This window comes from Gouania willdenowi, chromosome 12, assembly GCF_900634775.1.
Source record: "Gouania willdenowi chromosome 12, fGouWil2.1, whole genome shotgun sequence".
Taxonomy (NCBI): domain Eukaryota; kingdom Metazoa; phylum Chordata; class Actinopteri; order Blenniiformes; family Gobiesocidae; genus Gouania; species Gouania willdenowi.
Window position 1 is genome coordinate 7,071,122 of NC_041055.1, and position 21,302 is coordinate 7,092,423.

The 21,302-nt window shown below is 39.4% G+C and overlaps 1 protein-coding gene across 1 annotated transcript; it reads left to right on the top strand.

Annotated features, from left to right (window-relative positions):
* Window positions 1-4,471: 4,471 nt before the first annotated feature.
* Window positions 4,472-6,110, top strand: LOC114473417 (growth arrest-specific protein 1-like). Its single transcript, XM_028463018.1, has one exon. It carries the CDS (start codon window positions 4,761-4,763, stop codon window positions 5,514-5,516), a length of 756 nt encoding a protein of 251 aa, XP_028318819.1. The 5' UTR covers window positions 4,472-4,760; the 3' UTR covers window positions 5,517-6,110.
* The last annotated feature ends 15,192 nt before the right edge of the window (window positions 6,111-21,302 follow it).

The window sequence follows — 21,302 nt, forward strand, 5'->3', positions numbered from 1 at the left end:
TCCACACTCCCTTTCGTATTACTCCCACATCATTCATTTATTTCACTTGTTCCTCATACTGTTCACATGGTCACATGGGACTATATGTGTGAAAGCACCCTTAGTGTCACTGTTGTATTAGGATTTTTCAGTGATCGGTTGTTACAGCCTTGGGAGAGCAAAGGCGCACATGTAGCTGTGGGGTGGGGCAGGCGGCGGGGGTGGGGAGTTTTTACGACAGTGACATAACCAAAAGGGGCCTTTAGGGGGAGCGCTACGTGCAAGTTACTTAGTTCTGCTTTAACGTATTATCTTAATTTCAAAGAACTTAACTCATTTAGGTGGTCCAACTATTTTCTTTCTTTTTCAGTGACAGAGAAGCCTCCACTCACAAACATCTGGAACTGAATATAATAAGAATCCTATTTCAGGCTGATTTTGGCCTGCAGGCTTTGAGTTTGACACGTGTTATAGAATAAAAGGAATTCAACGAGTAAAAATAGAGTTAAGCACTTCAAGATTATCATCTGCCCCATTCAGAGTGGCCCGATTCATGGGCTCAGGATGATATCACCTTCTTTGTAGTAGTTAATGGTGTGAACCATTTGGGATTTCTCCACCCTTGACTTAATGTTGCTCTAATCTGAGCGTGCAAACTCCTGCAGTGGAATGTCAGTCAGCTTTGGGGGTTGTTTTGGTGAAAAAGTGCTCTGTTCTATCCTTGACTCCTCTCTAATGTCTCCATATGGGAATCCGGGGCTCCGCTGAGAGATGCCAGATCTGGGTTTTCATATTTGTGAGCTGATGTTAGTACATATCTCAGAGGGAATGTTGAGGTCAAAGACATTTACTGTGGTTCATAACATCTTAATATCCTAAATAACTTTTGATTTAGTGGTTTCAAATAAGATATCTATTGTTCAGAGGACTTTAAAGAGTAACTGAACCCCAAAACCACATGTTTCTGCTGAAAACAAATGTATATCAGTATGAAGTTGTGTTGTTTATTGATGCAATATCACATGAGAGGGAGTGTTGTTGTGCTGAAATATCAGCACTGGTGTGATTTGATTGCCAGAGTGCCATAGATAATCACACCGGAGCAAATAGTTCAGCACAACAGTGCGACCTTGTGTGATATTGCTTTTATACAACAGTTCTACAAGCGCATTTTATTAGTTAACGGTAATAAGTGACAAGAGATTATCATCTATTTGTTTAATAATTTGGCTCCGCCAAAAAAAATAGTTCCACAAGTGGAGAACACACACACACACACACGCTACGTTCACACTTAATGGAAATGCGATCCAAATCCGATCTTTTTGCCCGTATACGACTTGTATCCGATCTGTTAAAGACAGTTTGAACAGCGCAATTCCATTTTTTTTCAAATCTGATTAAGGTTACTTTCATATGTGGTCCTAAATCCAATACGTATCCGATTTTTTTGCAATGCGACTGCTGTCTGAACGGCCAAGTCACTTTCCATCCGACTTTTACGTCACTGCGTCTAAACAATCCCTTGTAAAAATGTTGCAGCCATGACAGTAAATGGCGAGAGCAATAAACATGCCTCTCTTCTTAAAGTTATGAAGTGCTGACTTTTGTTGGAAATAGACACCGTGGAGTCATGGGTCACCTTAGTACCTCTTCTGCGCAGTGTCGCATTCCATTCATACTCCAAACTGATGTCTGTCGTCCAATCAAATAACTTGGTGGGACTAACTGTATACTGATTCTTGTCCAACTCTTGACATTTTAGTCAATGTATTTCAATTTGTCATATTCGGTTGTAAAAATGTAAGAGTGACTGCCCTCTATGGGTTGAAAACCAGCTATTACAATTACATTTTTCTATTGGCTGAGAATCGAGGATTGTGACGTTTTGGTGGTTTCTTACGTCATGAACCAGCACTGTTAGCCCCACCCCTTTTATGAAAACTAGCACCTGTGGACTCTGCAATCTGTGGCGAGTAGGTTGGATTGAGAGAAGTGTGAATAGAGAGGTTATAGTGAGATTTGGAGATTTTATAGTATAGACTGGGCGTGTCTTAACTACTCCATGAGCTCCGCCCATAATAAAGGCAGTTTTTTCCAGTTGGACATTAGCCACATTTCCAGTCACACATTAGCTGAAACCTCAGGGTTTAGTTACTTTTGAAGTCTCATGTGCAATGTTCTCTGTTATTTATGTGGTTTCAGTCCATGTTTCCACTATTTACTCACAGCGCAAAGTGCAAGATCCAGCTAATGTGCTAAGATGATAAAATTCTGGTGTTTTGCCCAAAAATATTTGTGAGACTTACACCCATAGCTGCTCTAAGCAGGTACAGTATGTACTGTATCAGGATGGATTGTGAGGCAACAATAACTCAAGTTTCGGTGTGTGAGGATTACTTTTAAACCTGCTTGTGCAGAGCTGGATTCTGCATCTTTACTGTGTTCCAGAAATCACATTTTCAGAGCATTGACGCACAGAATCTCATTTAGAAACATGTTGTAATAACTCTGCAAAGAAGAGATGATATAATGTTGCTCCACAGTGAGTGAATCATTGCCATTAAAACTGATTAATTGCAGCTGTTTCTCACACGTAATCAGATCCAAGATGTATTATTACTTTTCATTCTAATAACTCCTCCCAGAACAATGAATTATCATCTCCTTTTAAATGATGCTGTTTGTGTTTAACATTATCAATCTGATTTTAAAAGTCTGTTTCTTGATGAATTATACATGATGCACAAATTATGTTCCCACATTTTGGAGAGAATTAAAAATATCAGTTTTTATTTTTAGCTTGATCTTGTGAAAGATGATAAAAGCAGTTAATTAGCATTTTTTAAAAAAAATCTTTGTGTTGTATTGTATTCACTACATTGCAGATATCTATCCATTGTGTTTAGATTTATTTTTTTAAAAAGTTATTAATATCGTTATTGTTTTAATTTATATTATGTAATTTGTGAAAAAGCTTTTTGGGTTTTTTATTCAGTTTTTTTTTTCTAATTCTTTGGGAAAATGTAGAATTTGTTGCATAAGTGAGCGCAGCTTGTTACATTCTTTAACTGGTTAATGTTCTAGCGTGACTATTTATCAACTCACTTCACTTCCATTAACAACCCAGTTTGTTCTCAGGCAGGCCCAACCAGAAACAAAATGCAGATTAATTTTGAGAAAAAAAGGAAATTAGATCAACATTATGCCCTGATTTGCTCTTCACTGTATTCTTGTATTACATACATTTTTACACTTAGAACATTATTTTCAAGAATTGATGAATATACATTATTTTTCTTAAAATTAAGGACTTTCTTTTTTGTGAGAAAATGCATGTTTTTTCCTTCTTTCTTTCTAGATTTACCAAACAATTTGTCATTTCAAAATCCTTCCGCATTTTCAAAATTGTTCCACAAAATCATTGAATTTGGGAATTTAGAGGAACTGATATATTTGGAAATGAAAAATATTGTGATCATGATTTTTTTGGGGGGACAAAATTATCCCGTAGGCCAAACGGAAAGCTCTGGTGGACTGGCTTTGGCCCATGAGCCTTAGGTTTGACACCCTTGTTTTAAACAGATTCCAAGTGGGCGTAAACGTCAGCTCGCAAATTGGGTTCTCAAACGGCAAGAAACAGCCTCGAACAAAGGATTGCTACACTTTTAACACATTTTAATTTCAAAGCGTCACGTGTGAGTAAGTAATCTTGACAGTATTTGAGAAATCATACAGCAGAGATGAAATTCTATCACAGCAGGAGCCACAAAAAATGTGTTTGTTTTGATGGAAGGGCCACATGATCCACATTCATGTCAGCATTCAGATAATGACCAATCTGAGCATTAACGGCAAGCATTAACAGATTTTATAGTAATTTTGTTTGTTTTTCTGTCATTCTGTGTATGTTTGTTGTTGTCTTGCTCTTTATGAGGCATTTTGTGCATTTCTGTTGTCCTTTTGTGTATTTCTCCTGTTTTGTGCAGACAATGGATTTGTGTTGTCATTTTGCATTTTTTTGGAATTATTTTTGTGTATTTTTGTTGTCGTTTTGCTTGTAATTTGAGCCATTTTGCCTATTTTTGTTGTTGTTTTGTGTTATTTGGAGTAATTTTGTGTATTACTCTTGTCGTCTTGTTTATTCTTGGAGTAATTTCTGTGTTTTTGGAGTAATTTCTGTGCTTGTATTATCTTTTACTGGATTTTCCTGCAATGTTGTAATTCCTTGTATTTTTTAATCCATTAAAAACTTTTGTTTTGTGTATTTTACTGTGATTTTGTACGTTTACTTTGAGGGGCCGCATAAAATTCGACCATGTGGCCCCCGGGCCACCAAGTGCCCATGTCTGATGTAGGGGTTTCTCTGCTGCTTACGTCACCGCCTGGTGGCGACGTGCGCATCACAACAGTTTGGTGGACCAATCAGAGGCTGTTGTTGGTGCCCTTACTCCACAGCCCGCTTCACAAAGCTCAGTCAGTCTGACGGGATGCGGGTCAACAAAAGTAGCTCAAAGTAAACTTCACAAGGTCTTTTTTTTTTTATTGTTTGGGATTTTGTTCTTGGACACTTTAACGAGCAGAAACCCCCAAACACACTGGAATAGTTTCAAGAGTTCTGAACGCGCTTGGACATCAACATGTTTGACTTGTTTTGGACTTTTCTACAGGGAGAATGCTTGCGTTGTGGCGCCCTTGGTGAAACCCTGAAGAAGTGTCTTTGTGGACGCAGCGTAACGGGATTAAACATGACCCAAGGAGGGTCAAAACTGTGAAAAGAAATGACAAAAAGTGCCATGTTCATGGAGCGAACATGCGCTTTACTGATCCTCATTTTCGGGGTCTGTTTTGGGTCCCCCAACCATCGTCTTGTCTGTTGGAAAGCGATTCTAAAGTGTCACGGAGAGCCAGAGTGCCATTACGCGTACGATCAGTACCTTTACGCGTGCGGGTCTGTCCTCAGCGGGGAGCGCAGAAAGTGTCCGAGCCACTGCATCTCCTCCCTGATCCAACTCAACCTGACCCGTAGTGGCCCGGCTCTGGAGGACTGCGACTGCGCCCTGGACCCGGTGTGCAGGAGCACCAAGCAGGCCATCGAGCCGTGCCTGCCGCGCACCAGCACCATGGGCTGCACCGAGGCCCGGAGGCAGTGCGAGGAGGACCATCCGTGCAGGGCGGCCATGAGGGACTACCTGTACCACTGCCGGAAACTGTTCGGAGGCCAGCGGTGCTCGGAGGGATGCCGCAGGGTGATCGCGGACATGCGCTCTATCCCCAGAGCGCAGCAGCTGGACACGTGCGTGTGCGACGGCACCGAGAGGAACATCTGTGAGTACATCAAGGTCAGCATGAAGACCTTCTGCTCAGATGGATCTGATGACAGGTTCCCAGGAAGCGGCTTTTCAGACACAGAGGAGGACTCTGAGGACGATTACGTGGAGCAGGAAGATTACCAGCATGTGGACAACTCCAGTTACTCTTTACTCTGCCATACTGGGATTCTATATATTCTAACTTTCATCATGGTTTTAATCTAATACAACCACATGGACTTAAATTGCATCTCTTTATCCAGCTTCAACTTGCAAACTCTTCTTGGAAAGCCTTTCACAGACCAGTCATCTCTAGTCAGGCACTGTTGTTGGATGAAAAGCATGGCGTGATGCCTTTGCACTAATTCACAATTTGCCCAGCCTGGTTTCGTTTTATTTTTTATTTTTTTATCACCTTTATTTTGTCCACTGGTTCAGGATCGAAGTTTAAAATATGTACGACGACATTTCACGCGCATACTCATGATCTTGTTACTAAAACTAGAATAAATAAACTTGACATGCTCAAGGTCCCACGGTGAATTCAAACCAGTGACCCCCCCCTCAAACCAGCATCCTTAAAGCTGCAGTATGTACTTTTTTTGGCTTAAAAAAATTAAAAGAATATGGGGAAAAAAAGAATAAATAAACAAAAATAATGATGTAAAAATAGCACATAGTCTAACATGTATACATATGTCACTAGGGCATGGCAATATATCGAGATTCAAGATATATCGAGGTTTTCTATTTTGCAGATACAGAAAATTAAAATATCGATATAGCTTTTTTTAATAGCTTATTTTGTATTAAAATGCTCGTTTTGGGAGTTGTTGCTTTCACTACTTCTCAGATTGGTCCCTTACAGAAGAAAAAGCCAAAAATGGAACATATTGTGCAGCTGTTTGCATCAGCATATTTAACCCAGAATTGACTTTCTGGTCAGACTTTATTTGTATTAAAATTATTTAGATCTATATTGTATATCGACATTTTGAGAAAAAATATCGAGATATTAGTTTTTGTCCACATCACAAAGCCCTAGGGTGCCACACTTTTTTTTATTACACTCTGTCACATGGTACCGTATGTGTATAACAATAATTAAGTCTGCTGCCTGAACTTACAAGGCACCTGTGTCAAACTCGAGGCCTGGGTTCCAAATCCGGTCCTTTAGTGTATCCAATTCGGCCCACAGCAGAGAGAGTGAAAATGAGAGAGAAAACCAGATTAATTGTTTATAATTAATTTAGTTGTACAGCATGAAGAAATATGTAATGTTTTTACTGCAGGATCTATATTGATCTATTATTGGGTACAGATTCAAAATAGTCTTTTAATTATTTATTCCAAGCCTATAAAAGTCTAAATTGTATAGAATTATGTGTAAATATAACTGTGTGCTGTAATTTTGTGTATATAGTTTTGTATATTGTAATTTTTTTTTTGTAAAAAATACTGTATTTTCTATGTTTATAGCTTTGTTTAAGAGATCTGTACTGTTTTTTATCCTTTGCAGTGACGCAGTGGTTGAGGCTCTTATAGTCAATGGCCTGTGCCTTGCATGGACGCCAATGGTGCGTGCGTGCGTGTGTGTGTGTGTGTGTGTGTGTGTGTGTGTGTGTGTGTGTAGCAAACCACTATAATTCTTCTCAGGTGGTGACAAAGTTCTGTATAAAATGACGTTGATTTAACGTAATGATCACAGAAAAGGTAAATATATTGAGATGGAATATTTGACACCAAAAGTTGCTGTAAGCTAGAGTGAAATATATCCCAAAATCCCAAGCTCTTAAAAAGTGATACAATTGACCGTACAAACATGAACGTTTGCTTAAAGAATCAAGTGTTAATCCTTTAAAAACTGTGCAAACAGAGCAGAGAAAGGTGAGTCATCCTCCTGGGATTCACCGAACAACCACAGCTAATCATTCCTTCAGTGGCTTTGTTGATTTTTCTCCCCGTGCGTTTGTTTGAGGGCCTTTACAAAGACACACAGAGGTTCTGAGAAGGGCTGCGTGTGGGTGAGTGAGCACAGAATTACGAATGTATAACTTGCACATGAAATAAATGAGGTTTTAAAGTGAATTTCCTTGAGTTTTGTGTTGTTTTTCTTTGCACTTTTTCTATCTTCGTGGACAAATCTGGGACTCATAAAGACTTGTTCAAACAGGATTCGACACTGCTTGGAGTTTGCAGCGTTCGCCGTTCATTGTTGGTTCACGTGGCACATCGAATGCACTCGTTTCATGACCTTGATTGACTTTCTAAATTCCAGTTTTTGTGCACCAATTTTCACCTGCAAAAGGAACAAATACTCCCAAAACTTTCACTATAAAACCAATTGATGTAAAGAAAGATTTCAGCTTTAAACGTCTGCTGACACAAACTGATATTTACCACGGTTGCATGATGTTTTTTAATTAGGAATTCATTATTCTGAATTGAGGTTTACATGGAAAACACGTTTATTTGCCTTTATTCAATTTAGGTCTGGGGGTTGGGAAGGGTTCTGATTGGACAGGGGGCGCACATGACATAAACCTTTTCTTTTTGGTTACAACATAGAAGACCACATAAGAACTATTTTCACTTTTATTTTGATTGTAGTTATGAAGCAACAGCTCCATGTTAACACACTTGTTTCACTTTCTTCAGCTGAGGAGGACGATCGGAATTAATTTAAAGCGTAATTAAACGTATACAAGATCGAGGGATATTTCCATTCAGAATCAAAATCAGAATAAACCACCCACTTAATTCGGATTTAATTTTAATTCGGAATGGCTATTTTCTATCTTAATTAGGTGTTTACAAGGTCAGTTTTCTTTTTAAAAAGGATTTGGTGGAAAAAGAGGAATGAATACCTATCGGATGACACCTGATTTGGTTTATTTTGAGAGATAATATTTACATTCAACATAAAATAACAGAAGTTGATGATTTTTGGAAAATGAAAGCAATATTTCTTAATGTCGACAGAGTATAACTGTGCTTTGAACGTGTTTCCATTGAAGGTATTTTTGGAGCCTCGTAAAACCTACTGAAATCTCATCCAACGAGACTTTGCTTCAGGAAGATGGACGCTAAAAACGTCCTTATAACACTCCGTATTCCTTTGTTGTTTCACGTCTCATGTGGCAGTAATGATTTATAATATACTGTATATTAGGACTCGGTGATTTTGTCTCAGGTTTTTTAAAGAAAAATATGAGTTTCGATTTGATTTTCTATTTTTTTTAATGCACTTAAAAATGACTGCAGACATCAGATATATTGTCAAAAGTGCAACTTTATTGCCGTGATTGTCCTCAAGAGTTGAAATGCATAGAACAATCCCAAAATAAACAGTAAATGAGGCTCTGTCATTGAACAATTTCAAGCTTTAACCCAGGTTTAAGTAAAAGTGCAACTTCACAGTAGCTTGCGTTTTCTGATTAAGAAATCAGATAACTACATATTTTATAACATATAACATTACAATAAAAAAATATAATAAACTTTTCCCTTAGCATCTCAGCATAGTGCGAAAAAAAGATTGAACGTGCCTGTAGCACACACATAACGACTCACAGCGTAAAGAAATGTATTCAAAGAGGAGGCTGGTTCATATCAGAACACGGAAAAAACTCGATTTTTCAAAATAAAAATGATTTTTATCTACAAATTTCGATTAATCGATTAAATCGTTTTTTTTTATATATATATATACAATTAAAGTATATGCTAAGAAATGTCTCCTCTTCTGTCTACACGTAACGTGCCATGTTTTCTTGAAGAGGAGTGGTCATGTGACCAGGTACGTCACGTTCTGACTTGTATTTGCCAAAAAAGTGTTTCCATTCAATATCGAAACGTCTGAAATTCCTCCCCATGAAAGCGTCATTTTGCAATATCAGAGTGTTTTTTTGAAATTCAGGTTTTTCCATTACCAGTTTTTATTCGCGCTATTTAGATTTTGTGCATTTCCAAGGGTAATGGAAACACTGATAGACAGTGCATGATATAATAGCGTGATGTGATGATGAGTCGTGAAACCACTCATGTCAGCCATGTTTCTTCTCAAGCCCCAAAGTGACAGGTCCTTCACATCATTGATTGGAAGAGAAGTCGAGTGGTGCCTCTGTTATGGAGATGCAAAGCACACAATAGCTCAGCGGCACAATGTGGGGTGACTTTATTCACTCTGCTGCCCCGTCAGCCTTCTTCTCAGGGAGTGGGAGTGGGGGAGCATCAGTGCAAGCAGACGGAGGAGCTCAGTTTGACACAGTTTATCACGCATTTAGACAGAAATAATGATCTCAAAATTGCACGTGGTGTTGTGTGTGATGAGCACACGCTTTCAGTGTTTTTTTCTTTGTTACTTCTCTGTTGTGCTCGAGAACATGTGAGTTAAAAGTGTCACTGTGAAAGTACAATTTGTATTTTGCGCTACTTTGCTTTAGTGCAAACAAATGACTTAGATTGAGATCTAATGCTCAAGAGTAGATTACTTTTATTTTAAAGGGTCAACCGTCTTAACCATGCCTGCAAGATGGATTCTGCTGGTGTTCACAAACACCAGAATCCATCTTGTGCCGTTCCCACCTTTGCCTTTCAAAACCGAACTGAACCGATTCGAACCAATCATGAGGCAGTGTTGCGGTCTAGGGCGGGATATCGGGGTGTGACGAAGACAGAAGCGCCAAAGCAAAACTGGCGCATGCACAATTGCGGGTAGAGGAACTAGCTGGGCTATCGCTATTAGCATAGCTCAGAATCAAAATTGAAAGATGTCGACGCAGGAGGATGAACGCGTGGAAGCTGCTGTAAACTCAGTTTTAAAAGAATCAAGCATTTCCTTTTGGAAAGAGCAACAGCGAGAGACGCTTTGTGCATTTTTAGATGGTAAAGACGGCAAAGCGGAGCCTCGTTGTTGTAGCAGCCCCTTTGCGGCGCATGCCGATGATGACATCATCATTTGTTACCGTGTGATTGGCTAAAACAAATCATGGTGGACAGGCGTTTCGCCCCAATCAGCTTCAAGCATTCTGTTCATGTCCCTCCCTGGTTCTGAAAGGATTCGCCAGACACAGACCCAGATCGATGTGGAGAACTGGAGTTAGACGGAGGGGCTACACATTATTCTGGCTCTTGCCAGGTTAAAATCGTCTTTAATGATAGAACAAAACAAAACAAAAAAAAAACAAAAAAACAATGCATGAGCGAACCACTTGAGGGAGTAAAGACATCTCTCAGGAGAAAAACAGAAACCTGAAGAAGAGGCTTTGAAAAATGGGTCAAATCAAGTGCTTAAGACAGAAACGTCTGCCTTCTCCGTTTCTTCTTTCACAACATTCAACAATTGAGCAGCATCTTGTTATTGCCATGCTTTTGGAGTTTTTAATGTCCTGTTTTGCATTGTCGCCGGTTCTCCCGACCACCCATAATGGTGTGTGCTCTACGTCATCTCCCACACCTCCTGCTTTTAGTCCGCTCAGAGGGCGGTTGTGTTTACGCCGCTCCTAATCGCTCTAGGCTTTGATTAAAAATGCTCCGAGACCGGCAGAAACAGTCACTCGAGAATTTGTCTGTTTGATCCGCTCCAGACTTCGTTGGCTTGTTCACACGCCCAAACGAGGCGGACTATCCAAGCAAACGAATCCAAGAGCGTTTTAACCGCTCTCGGGTCCACTGACGTGAACGCACCAGAAATAGGAGAACTTGGTCCTTTTTATGTTATTGTAATAATTTTTGTATTCCTATTGAGTAAATAACGATGCACACGGTGGCGTAGTAGTTAGCACGTCTGCCTCACTCAATGGAGTTGAAAAGTTCATATTCAGAGTATGAACAGTATGTAAGAACGTCTAGAGTTGAAGTCAATTAAAAGCTACAATTACTTTTGTCTTTTTTCCCTTTAATAAAATATTGTATCGTTATCATGAGCACATTATCATCTATCGTATTGTGTCGTTCACTCTATCGGCCCACTCCTGTGTCCGAATGGTCTTGAATAATAAAAAGCTACTAACACGTTATGCGGAGCACTTTCCTATCCTTAAATCAATAAAATATTCATTTAAATTCAAATTGTATTCATTGCATTGTCGAATTTTGCCTAATAATGTAAAAGAAAGACCCCAAACTTCAAATATGAAAAGTTATTTTCCCCCGAATGAGTAAAATAGTTTGCAAGATTTATGGATGGAGGTTTTTATAGTTTCTTACCATTTTGTTGAAAAGCAATGAAGCTGAATGAGTCACAAACTACAGTCAGGGCTGAAAAAGGGTTAACAAAAACACTCACGCTCACTCCTTTGTATAGAGATACCAAACCCTTCCACCAAGGGCGCCCCTCCAAATCTACCATTAATAATTGTAATGCCTTTTTTATTATGGCTGAGGATAATAAAGGGATGGGAGTCATATGAGGGGCCCTGGACAATCCATCGTCCTGAAATGTTTTCAATTAAGTGGAAAATAGGAATGATGGGGTTTTTTTCCCCCTCAGGCTGAACCAGAAAAGACGCTATTGGTGTTTAGGGAGCAGAACTTCATTAAAACGGCCGTATCATAACTCAAAGTGTTGGCGGAACCCTTTTTTTTTTCTCTCTTCCCTTGTTTTTAGAAGTGAGGCGCCACATTTCATTCAGATGATAAAAGTTAAGCAGAGCTGTTGCCATTGTTTAATCTGATTTAACTGAAAAAAAAGAAAAGGAATGCGTACAAATGCACGGGGTCTGAAATCTGTCCGTTTACTTATGGTGACCCTAAAAGCTCACAACACAACACAACACAACACAACACAGAATGACGAACCCCACAACGTAACACAAAACAAAAGTGCATACAAATACAAACGCCACAACATAACGTGAAAGCAGCCTGGTAAACACCAACACCAAGAAGTAAAAATCCACGAAAAAGAGTGACGTTAACGTAGATACATGAAAAAATCCACGAAGAAGAGTGAAATCCGAAGCGAGTACTTTTTGTGTTCTGAACTTTTCGTGTTTTGTGTTGCGTTGTGGAGTTCTTCATTCCCGTGTTGTGATGTAGGGTTTTTAGGGCCACTGTAATTTTCAGATTAAAGGCATTAATCTAGAACAGTGGTTCTTGGCTCAACTCCCCCCTTTCTCTCGATTCTGAATCCAAGTACCCTCTTTTGTCCGACTGTAACATTTTGCTTAGGAAACTATTTACTATTTAATAACAGCTATAGAGCATAATGATGGAATGAATGAGCGATAACACACATTTTAATGAATCCTATTCTGTAAATAAGTCAAAAGAAAGAGTATTTAGTGCATTGGTTCCCAACCTTTTTCTGACTTTGACCTCATTTTAATATCAAGTTAGGTTTTGATCATGTTTGAGTTCAGATATTTATTTATTTTTTACTGCATTTTGGTTGAACGAGATTTATATTTTGCAAAATGAAAGCATAGAAATATAGTTGTTTAAGATTGTTTAAAATTTAAAAAAAAAAAAAAAAATTAATTTAAAAAATTTAGATAATGATAATAATAATTTTTCAGAGATTTCAGACAACCCAATTTAAACTCCAGGTGACTCCACATGTGGTCCTGACCCCAGGGTTGAAAAAAACTGATTTAGTGGATCCCAAATAGATTTATATTTATAGTTTTGTATAATTTCCAGTCAACTCACGCCTGGGGTGGGACCAAGACTGACACTTTATTTTTAAATTTTCCCTCTCCCTCTCTTTCTCTCTCAAGTACCCCCTGTAGTGCCATCACGTATCCTTCGGGGTACACGTACCCCCATTTGTGAAACACTGATCTAGAACAGCCTTTAAAAAGAAAATACTACTGGTAGTTCTCCAGCAGACCCTAGAGGTCTGTTTTATTTTTTTTAGTTTATTTGTCAAATCTTTTTTTTTTAAACTAAAATCATGTTTTTTTTAATTAAATGTAGCTCACACTGTTCATAATTGACTCCATAAATGGGTATAATGTGAGTAATGAGGAGGATCATTTTATTTTACGGCTATTTTGCGACCCCGCCTCTAAGCGACGCAGGTCTGTATTCTACAATCTTTTGTCAAAATGTTATGGGTGTTCAAGTGGAGGTAGATCAGTGGCTCAAGACATGTTGGCCTCTGAAATCTCCTACAGCTTGAAAATGTCAACGTACGTTTAACGCACACTAAATATCAATTTTATTGTATATCAGAGAATATATTTACCTCAATTTTTAGTAATGTTAACATGTTTGTAACAATTTAGTAGGATATTAAGGCCACAATATTGTTTATTCCATTAATGCCGTTTATTATCAACGGGTGGAAAAAATGTTGTGTTCAAGTACCCCTAGGGGTACACGTACCCCTGGTTGGGAACCACTGATCTAGAAGTAAAGGAAATAGAAAACAGGCAAGTTGCAGCTAGCATCCTGATGAATGTGGTTCAGACGCCCATGCACGCTAAATCCCAAAAGAGCGGTTTGTAGCAACTTGGCTCAAGGCTGTAAAATGTGGCGACAATGTGGAAAGATTAACGCTAAAATGAAGAGTGTCACGGCAAATTTGCGGGTGACCTCATTTGGAGACATGATTTATTGCTCTGGTTGAATGATGGAGTCCAGGCGAGGCATTGATGATTTTATAAAAAAAGGTTTATTATAAAACTAAATGAAAAGGAGTACAAAGATGGACAAAATTAGTGACCGCCCCGGGCGGACGTCCGATGATCAAGTGGCCCACAGTTCTAACTCATCACGTATATTCCCCCTCAGTCCCCCTCCCTCCTCCCCCCAGGAGATAAAGAGGACAGGGTGGAGGTGAAAGAAGAGGGTGAAAAGAGACAGTTTCTTCTTTGGGTCAAAACAACCAGTTCTCTGGTATCTCCTGATTGTCATGAGTGTTGGAGGTGTGTGCGTGTATGGTGTTTGTGTGTATGAATGGATGTGTATTGGGTGTGTATGTGTGACTATGTGAGTGTGTGTAGGCATGTGAGTGTGTCATGCCTCTGTGTCTGAGGGATAAGATGTGTTTTGGGAAGCTGACCTCGAGAAAAGAGCAGAAAACATGAGACAGCAGAAATGAAAAGTCTCAACTTAAAGCCTTAAAAAGAATAAGGTCTATGAGTAAATATGTTAATAAACATAACTAACAATTTTGGCCCTGACATGAGGAAATCGCAATCATTGGCCACGGTTACGTGATGTTTTTTAATTCGGAAGTAGTTATTCTGAATTAAATCATTCGAAATTAAAGTGTTGTGCTTCGTGTTTACATGGAAATGGTAATTCCGGAACTGAGGTTTACATGGAAAACCGGTTTATTCGGCTTTAGTTAATTCCACTTTAGGTCTGGCGGTTGGGAAGGCTCTGAATGGACAGAGGACAACGTGACGTGTCACATCTATCGGGAAAAACACACAACAACTTTTTTATTGTCGGCTATAACACAGACGCCCACACATGCAAACTGTTTTCACTTTTATTTTTATTGTAGTTTTGAAGCAACAGCTCAACAATAACACATTTTGGTCCACGGAGTGAAAGAGATATGAACTAATCACCGGTAAAAAAAAGTTCAGGAAAACTCCGGAAAACAAACACCAGGAATAAATATTTGCTCCCTGGTAAAGATAGTAGCTCTAACAACCGTTACATTGATACACTTGGTGATATTAAAGCCTGTGCAGCAGTATGGGGACGCATTTCCTCCGTCTCCGGGTTTTAATAAAAACCGTCCGGTGAAGCCGTTCCGTTTGCTCCGTGTGTGTTTAATAAGTCCATGTGTCCGTGTTAATGTCCGCATGTTTATGCCTCCGTCCAATCCACTCTTTTCAATAGATCAATGTCTTTTAAGGCTCTTATTAAATAGTCTAGCCTGGAGTCCGGGCCGCCACCATCTTGGATTATGTCGTCATCGCGCAAGCGCAAAACGATCCGATTTCACTTAAAGCGGAATTACCCAAGTTAAGTGTTTACAAGAAATTCAGAATTAAAAATAGAATCAACCCGCCACCTAATTCGGAATTAACTTTAATTCGGAATTAAATTAGCATTATGAATTATGTGTTCACAAGGTCAGGTTAAAGAGGAATTAACTTTTATTCTGCTTTAAAGAGGAATTAAAACTCCCATGTAAATGTGGCCAGTGTTACAGTATGTTGGGTCTAGGCCGGGCGACCATGTTGGATTATGTCTTCACCAAAACCGCCATTGCCGCAAGTCGCACATGTGCAAAACGACTGGAATTAACTTAAAGCGGCTTTAAGTGTTGTTAACTGTTTACAAGAAAGAGGAATTATTTAATTCGGAATTAAAAATGGAGTAAACCAGCCGCCTCATTCAGATTTAAGTTTCATTCAGAATTAAATTAGCGTTAGAAATTAGGGGTTTTCAAGGTCAGGTTAAAGAGGAATTAACTTTTATTTCACTTTAAAGAGGAATTAAAGCTCCCATGTTAACGTGGCCATTGTGACGTCGTCATATTTGGATTCTTTCGGAATAGGGATGAGGAGGACCCCAAACCACACAGAGCAATAAACAGATCTACATGTTTTGGATATTTATCGCTTTAGGTGGTCCAGGAGTTTTCTTTTATTGGTTAAATGGTTCGACTCCTTGGTCTGAAAACATCACGGGGGGGAAAATGACATTTTTCAGCAGTTGTTTCTATGTTGTTCCATGCTTACTTTTACTCATGCTGACCTCTCATCAACCCCGTGGGAAAAGATGGACAAGGTGAGGGCGACAACCAGTTCTGCACAACCTCATGGAAAGATTCCCAAAGAGTGGTTTTGTTTTGACCAAAATGCAACTAAAAATGCAACTTAGTTTTAGTTTAAACTTAGTCATCACGGCTATTTCTGTTATAATCTAGTTTTAGTCAACTAAATGGCATTAAGTAATATAAGGATAACAGTATATGCATTAAAAAAGATTCAAATACTATTGATCAACCTGATACGGGATGGTATTAATGTTTGTTGATGTGATCAATGCGTACGACCACATGATCACATGAGTTCTGATTGGATTTCATCCCATGTGACAAAATTAGAGATTTGTTTTTATTATATAAGTATATTCTGATGTAGTAGTTTTTAGTTTTAGTCACAGTCTAGTTATTGTCTCTTAAAAAATATGTAGTTGACGAAAACCATGAGGAAAATCTTTAGTCTAACAAACCAACACTGTTGTAAACTCTCTAATCAACGTATTGATTGATAATACACATGCAGACACTTTTATTTTTAATGAAAATCAGGGATTTTCCAGTTTGTCTGCATACAAACTGCAAGTGTCGGTTGATTATCGCCCATGAGGTTCATCTTGATCACAAAAGCAAATAAATAAGTTAAACTAAAATACTCCCTGCAGTAAGTGTTTATAGGCCTACCTCACTAAAACAGTGAAACAGATATGTTTAAGTAAAGAAATAAACTATGTAAGACAAAGTGAAGTGAGTCCACCCTAAAGTGACCCATGATAATTGGAGTTTTTCTCAGGGGGGGGCGGCTTAAGCAGAGCAGTATATACCCCCAGCTTTTAGAGGAGAGGCCAAGGTGGAGGAGGGGTTGATTTATGATTGAGGGTAAATGGGGGGAAGGGACGCCCTGAGACGAGGGGCTCTGCTTAGGTTGAATGTCAGGGATTTCAAGCCTCTGAATTATGATGCTAAGAAGGAGCGTATAGTCCACCAATGGGAGAGCGTCTCCAGGGGGCTCAGGGCGTAGGAATCGTCCCCTTCGAGTTTCCCTCCCAAAGGTCGAGTTTTCAAGAGGCTGAGAGAGAAAGCACAAAACATAGCTGACAAGGGGCATAACTTCATTTCCACGGTGCCGGCACAGCTGTGTGGTGTAATCTGCCGTAGCAGCTCTAAGAGACTACAATGCCTTTGGTGACCCAGGAGGGGGCAACCCCAACTGTGCTCAGGCATTTAGCAGTGTAAGGGGGCACCAAAGGCTTTTGTTGAAAAAGTATCCCTTACCATTTGTTTCCCACTAAATGTAAGTACTACACCATCAGGGAATGAAACCTGGGAATGTTATTAAAAAAAGAATAAATAGTCTAGATCTAGAACAGGGATGGGAACAGTGGGGGCCACAAAAATGTGTTGTATCTGATCAACATTCATGTCAACATTTAGAATAATGATTAATCTCAGCATTAATAATGGGAAAAAAGTGTTATAGTGTTTTGTCAGTTTTTAGTCATTTTGTCTGTATTTGTCATTTTCTGCATTTTTGTTGTCGATTTGTGCGTTTTTGGGGTCACTTGCTTTATTTTTGTGTTTGCTTCCTATATTTTTCTGTCATTTTGTAAACAGTTTGGTTGTCTTTGGAGCTATTCTGTAACACATTTTTGAACTCATTTTGTTTGTTTAAGTGGTTGTTGTGTCTGTCCTTATTTTGTTTGTAATTTTTTGTTTTAAGAGTCACTTTGTGCATGTATTTTTGGATTTTTTGTGTGTGTTTCTGTGCTTCTTTTGGGGGTTATTTTGAGAATTATGTTGTTGGGCTTCATATTCCTTCCGCCTTCTTGTATTACATATTTTGGGGATTTGCTTTGGGAGGCCGCAGAAATTAAACAGAGGGCCACGTGTGGCCCCCGGACCGCAAGTTGCCCATGTTTGATCTAGAACTTAAGACTTTAAGTTGTGAGAAAATACACTGATAGGTCTTCCCTTTTTGTTTTTAGAGAAAGCATAACTTTAATGTTTATCGTGATCTTTTTTTTAAACCTTAGATATAACATAAGTCAAGCAAGTCAATTGTCTGGTTTTTGCATTAAATGCCTCTAAAATGAGTAAAATACAGTGTTTTTTTATACTCACGCATGTTTATTTTAACAGAAGTGTTGAACATACATTCACCAGTCTCAAGGTTTTACATATTAATTCATACAATGATAATAACTACAATTTGAAAATAATAAAAATGTGATTGGATTTTTAATATCAATAAAAAGTACGAGTTGTGTATGATATACAGTGATTAAATTGATACTTTAATTTGTTGCACTTAATGAGTAGTCAGAACTAGTTGGGGGAAATGTTTATGCTTTAAAAAACATTATTAACTGTTAAAATCACAGAATGTTGCTTCTCTGTTTCTATTTCTGACAAAAATGACAATATACAGTAATAAATACTGTATATTTTAAAAATACTAAGAGGGGGCTGTAAGTCATGGGATCAATAAACAGCTTTGTAAACAAGTATCCTGAGTAAATATTGACAGAAGTCAATTGACCAAGAAGGTTCATTATTCTGTGCAAAATGTTGTGTTGGAGCCTGAAGGAAGAACAAAACACGTTGGGTTCAGATGAGGGTGTGAGTGTGGCAGTGAATGGGCTCTCCCTGGAACTCAATGGGTTCAATACGGTTCAGCCTTTTACTCTATTATGCTGACATCCTAAAGGCCAGAGGCCACGCCCCCCACCCCCCGAGCCACTATAGCACTCAAGTATGCATCGATCAACACACACACACACACACACACACACACACACACGACAAGAAATCAGTGCAGGTTGTACTTCAGAAATACTAATATTCATCCATCCATCGATCCTTCCATTCATCTATCCATCCATCCATCCATCTTTCCATCTATCATCCATCCATCCATCCATCTATCATCCATCCATTATTCATCCTTCTATCATCCACCAACCCTTCCATTTATCTATCCATCCATCATTCATCCTACCATCTTTCCATCTATCATTCATCCATCCTTCCATCCATCTATCCATCCATCCATCCATCCATCTATCATCCATCTATCCATCATCCATCCTTCTATCATCCTTCATCCATCCATCCATCTATCATCCACCCATCCATCCTGCCACCCATCCATCATCCATCCATCCATCCTTCTATCATTCGTTCATCCATCTATCATCCATCCATCGATCCTTCCATTCATCTATCCATCCACCCATTCATCCATCCATCATCATCATTCATCCATCCATCCATCCATCGATCCTTCCATTCATCTATCCATCCATCCGTTCATCCATCCATCTTTCCATCTATCATCCATCCATCCACCTATCCGTCCATCCATCCATCTATCATCCATCCTTCCAATCATCCACCAACCCTTCCATTTATCTATCCATCCATCATTCATCCTACCATCTTTCCATCTATCATTCATCCATCCTTCCATCCATCTATCATCCATCCATCCATCCCTCTATCATCCATCTATCCATCGTCCATCCTTCTATCATCCTTCATCCATCCATCCTTCTATCATTCATCTATCCATTGTTCATCCTTCTATCATCCTTCATCCATCCATCCTTCTATCATTCATTCATCCATCTATCATTCATCCATCCTTCCATCCCTCTATCATCCATCTATCCATCGTTCATCCTTCTATCATCCTTCATCCATCCATCCTTCTATCATTCATTCATCCATCTATCATCCATCCATCCTTCCACCCATCCATCATCCATCCATCCTTCTATCATTCATCTATCCATTGATCCATTGTGAGGTAGTGTGGCTTTCAGTGGCTATTTAAAGTGAATGATGAGACATCTCAGGCAGGAAGTTGCAAAATCTGTGTCCATTTTATTTACAGTGCCTCCCAAACATTTACAGAGTGCTGGTACCATGATGTGTCTTCCTCCACAGATCAAGCACAAATGGAACAACCCTGAACAAAGCACACACCTGCCTTTTATTCTCAGGCCCACCCATTGGCCCATCCCCTTACTGGGCGTAGCTCCTGGTGAGGTCACCAATGACCTCACCAGTCTGGAGTATAAAACCAGGAAATGTTGACAGCACTCCCCTTTTAGGAGCCACATGGAGCAGGTAAGGATGAATGTAGTTTTGTAAATGTGTATGGGGAACAGAGTGTGTGCTGTTCAACTACAGGGACAAGTGAAGTTTAAGACTCACTTCGTCACACACCCCCCCCCTTACAAAATTCAGACCTCATAGGAACGAGACAAGAAATCAGCCACACCATTCTTATTTCCAGGCCTGTATCGGATCCTGTAACAAAAGGGCTGCAAAGACAAATACCATCGGGTTATTCTTGCATTACTGTCCCTCATTTTGTTCATCCACTGTAACGCTCGATGGTCCGTTTCTAAGATAAACTCATCTCCCATCAAGTAATATTTTAAAGTGTCTAGTGACCATTTCACCGCCAAGGCCTCCTTCTCCACCGTGGAATACCTTGTCTCTCTGGGAAAGAGCTTACGACTTATGTACTGCACAGGTCTTTGGTACTCTCCATCACCCTGCAGCAATACAGCTCCCAGTCCTACTCCAGATGCATCTGTCTGCACAATGAAAGGACGGGAGAAATCTGGACATTGAAGAACAGGCTCATTACATAAACAGTTTTTGAGGTCTCTAAATGCAGAATCACATTCAGGGGTCCACTTTATCTTGTTTGGACTCGACTTGCGCGTCAAATCACTAAGGATGGCTGATCTTGTAGAAAAATCCGGAATAAAGCGGCGATACCAGCCAGCTAATCCCAGGAAGGATCTAACTCTGCGTTTGGTTGTTGGAGGTGGGTAGGACAGGAGTGCTTCAATTTTACTAACCTGAGGTCGTATGACACCACCCCCGATGATGTACCCCAAATACTCCACTTCAGTCTTAGCAATGTGGCACTTTCGGGCATTCATCACCAATCCGGCCCTTTGGATTCTGTGAAAAACATCATTCAAGTGTTCCATGTGATCTTCCCAACTTTCACTAAATACCACAATGTCATCGATGTAAGCCGCCGTGTGGCCATCTGCACCTCTAAGGACTTCATCTACCAGCCGTTGAAATGTAGCTGGCGCTCCGTGGAGTCCAAAAGGCATTGTTCTGAAACGATAAAGCCCACTTGGGACTCTGAAGGCTGTTAAGTCTTTGCAAGTGTCAGATAATGGCACTTGCCAATAGCCTTTGCATAAATCAAGAGTAGTGAGAAATTTAGCATTGCCCAAACGCTCAATTAAGTCTTCGACTCTGGGCATTGGATATGCATCAAAGGCTGAAACTGCATTTAGCTT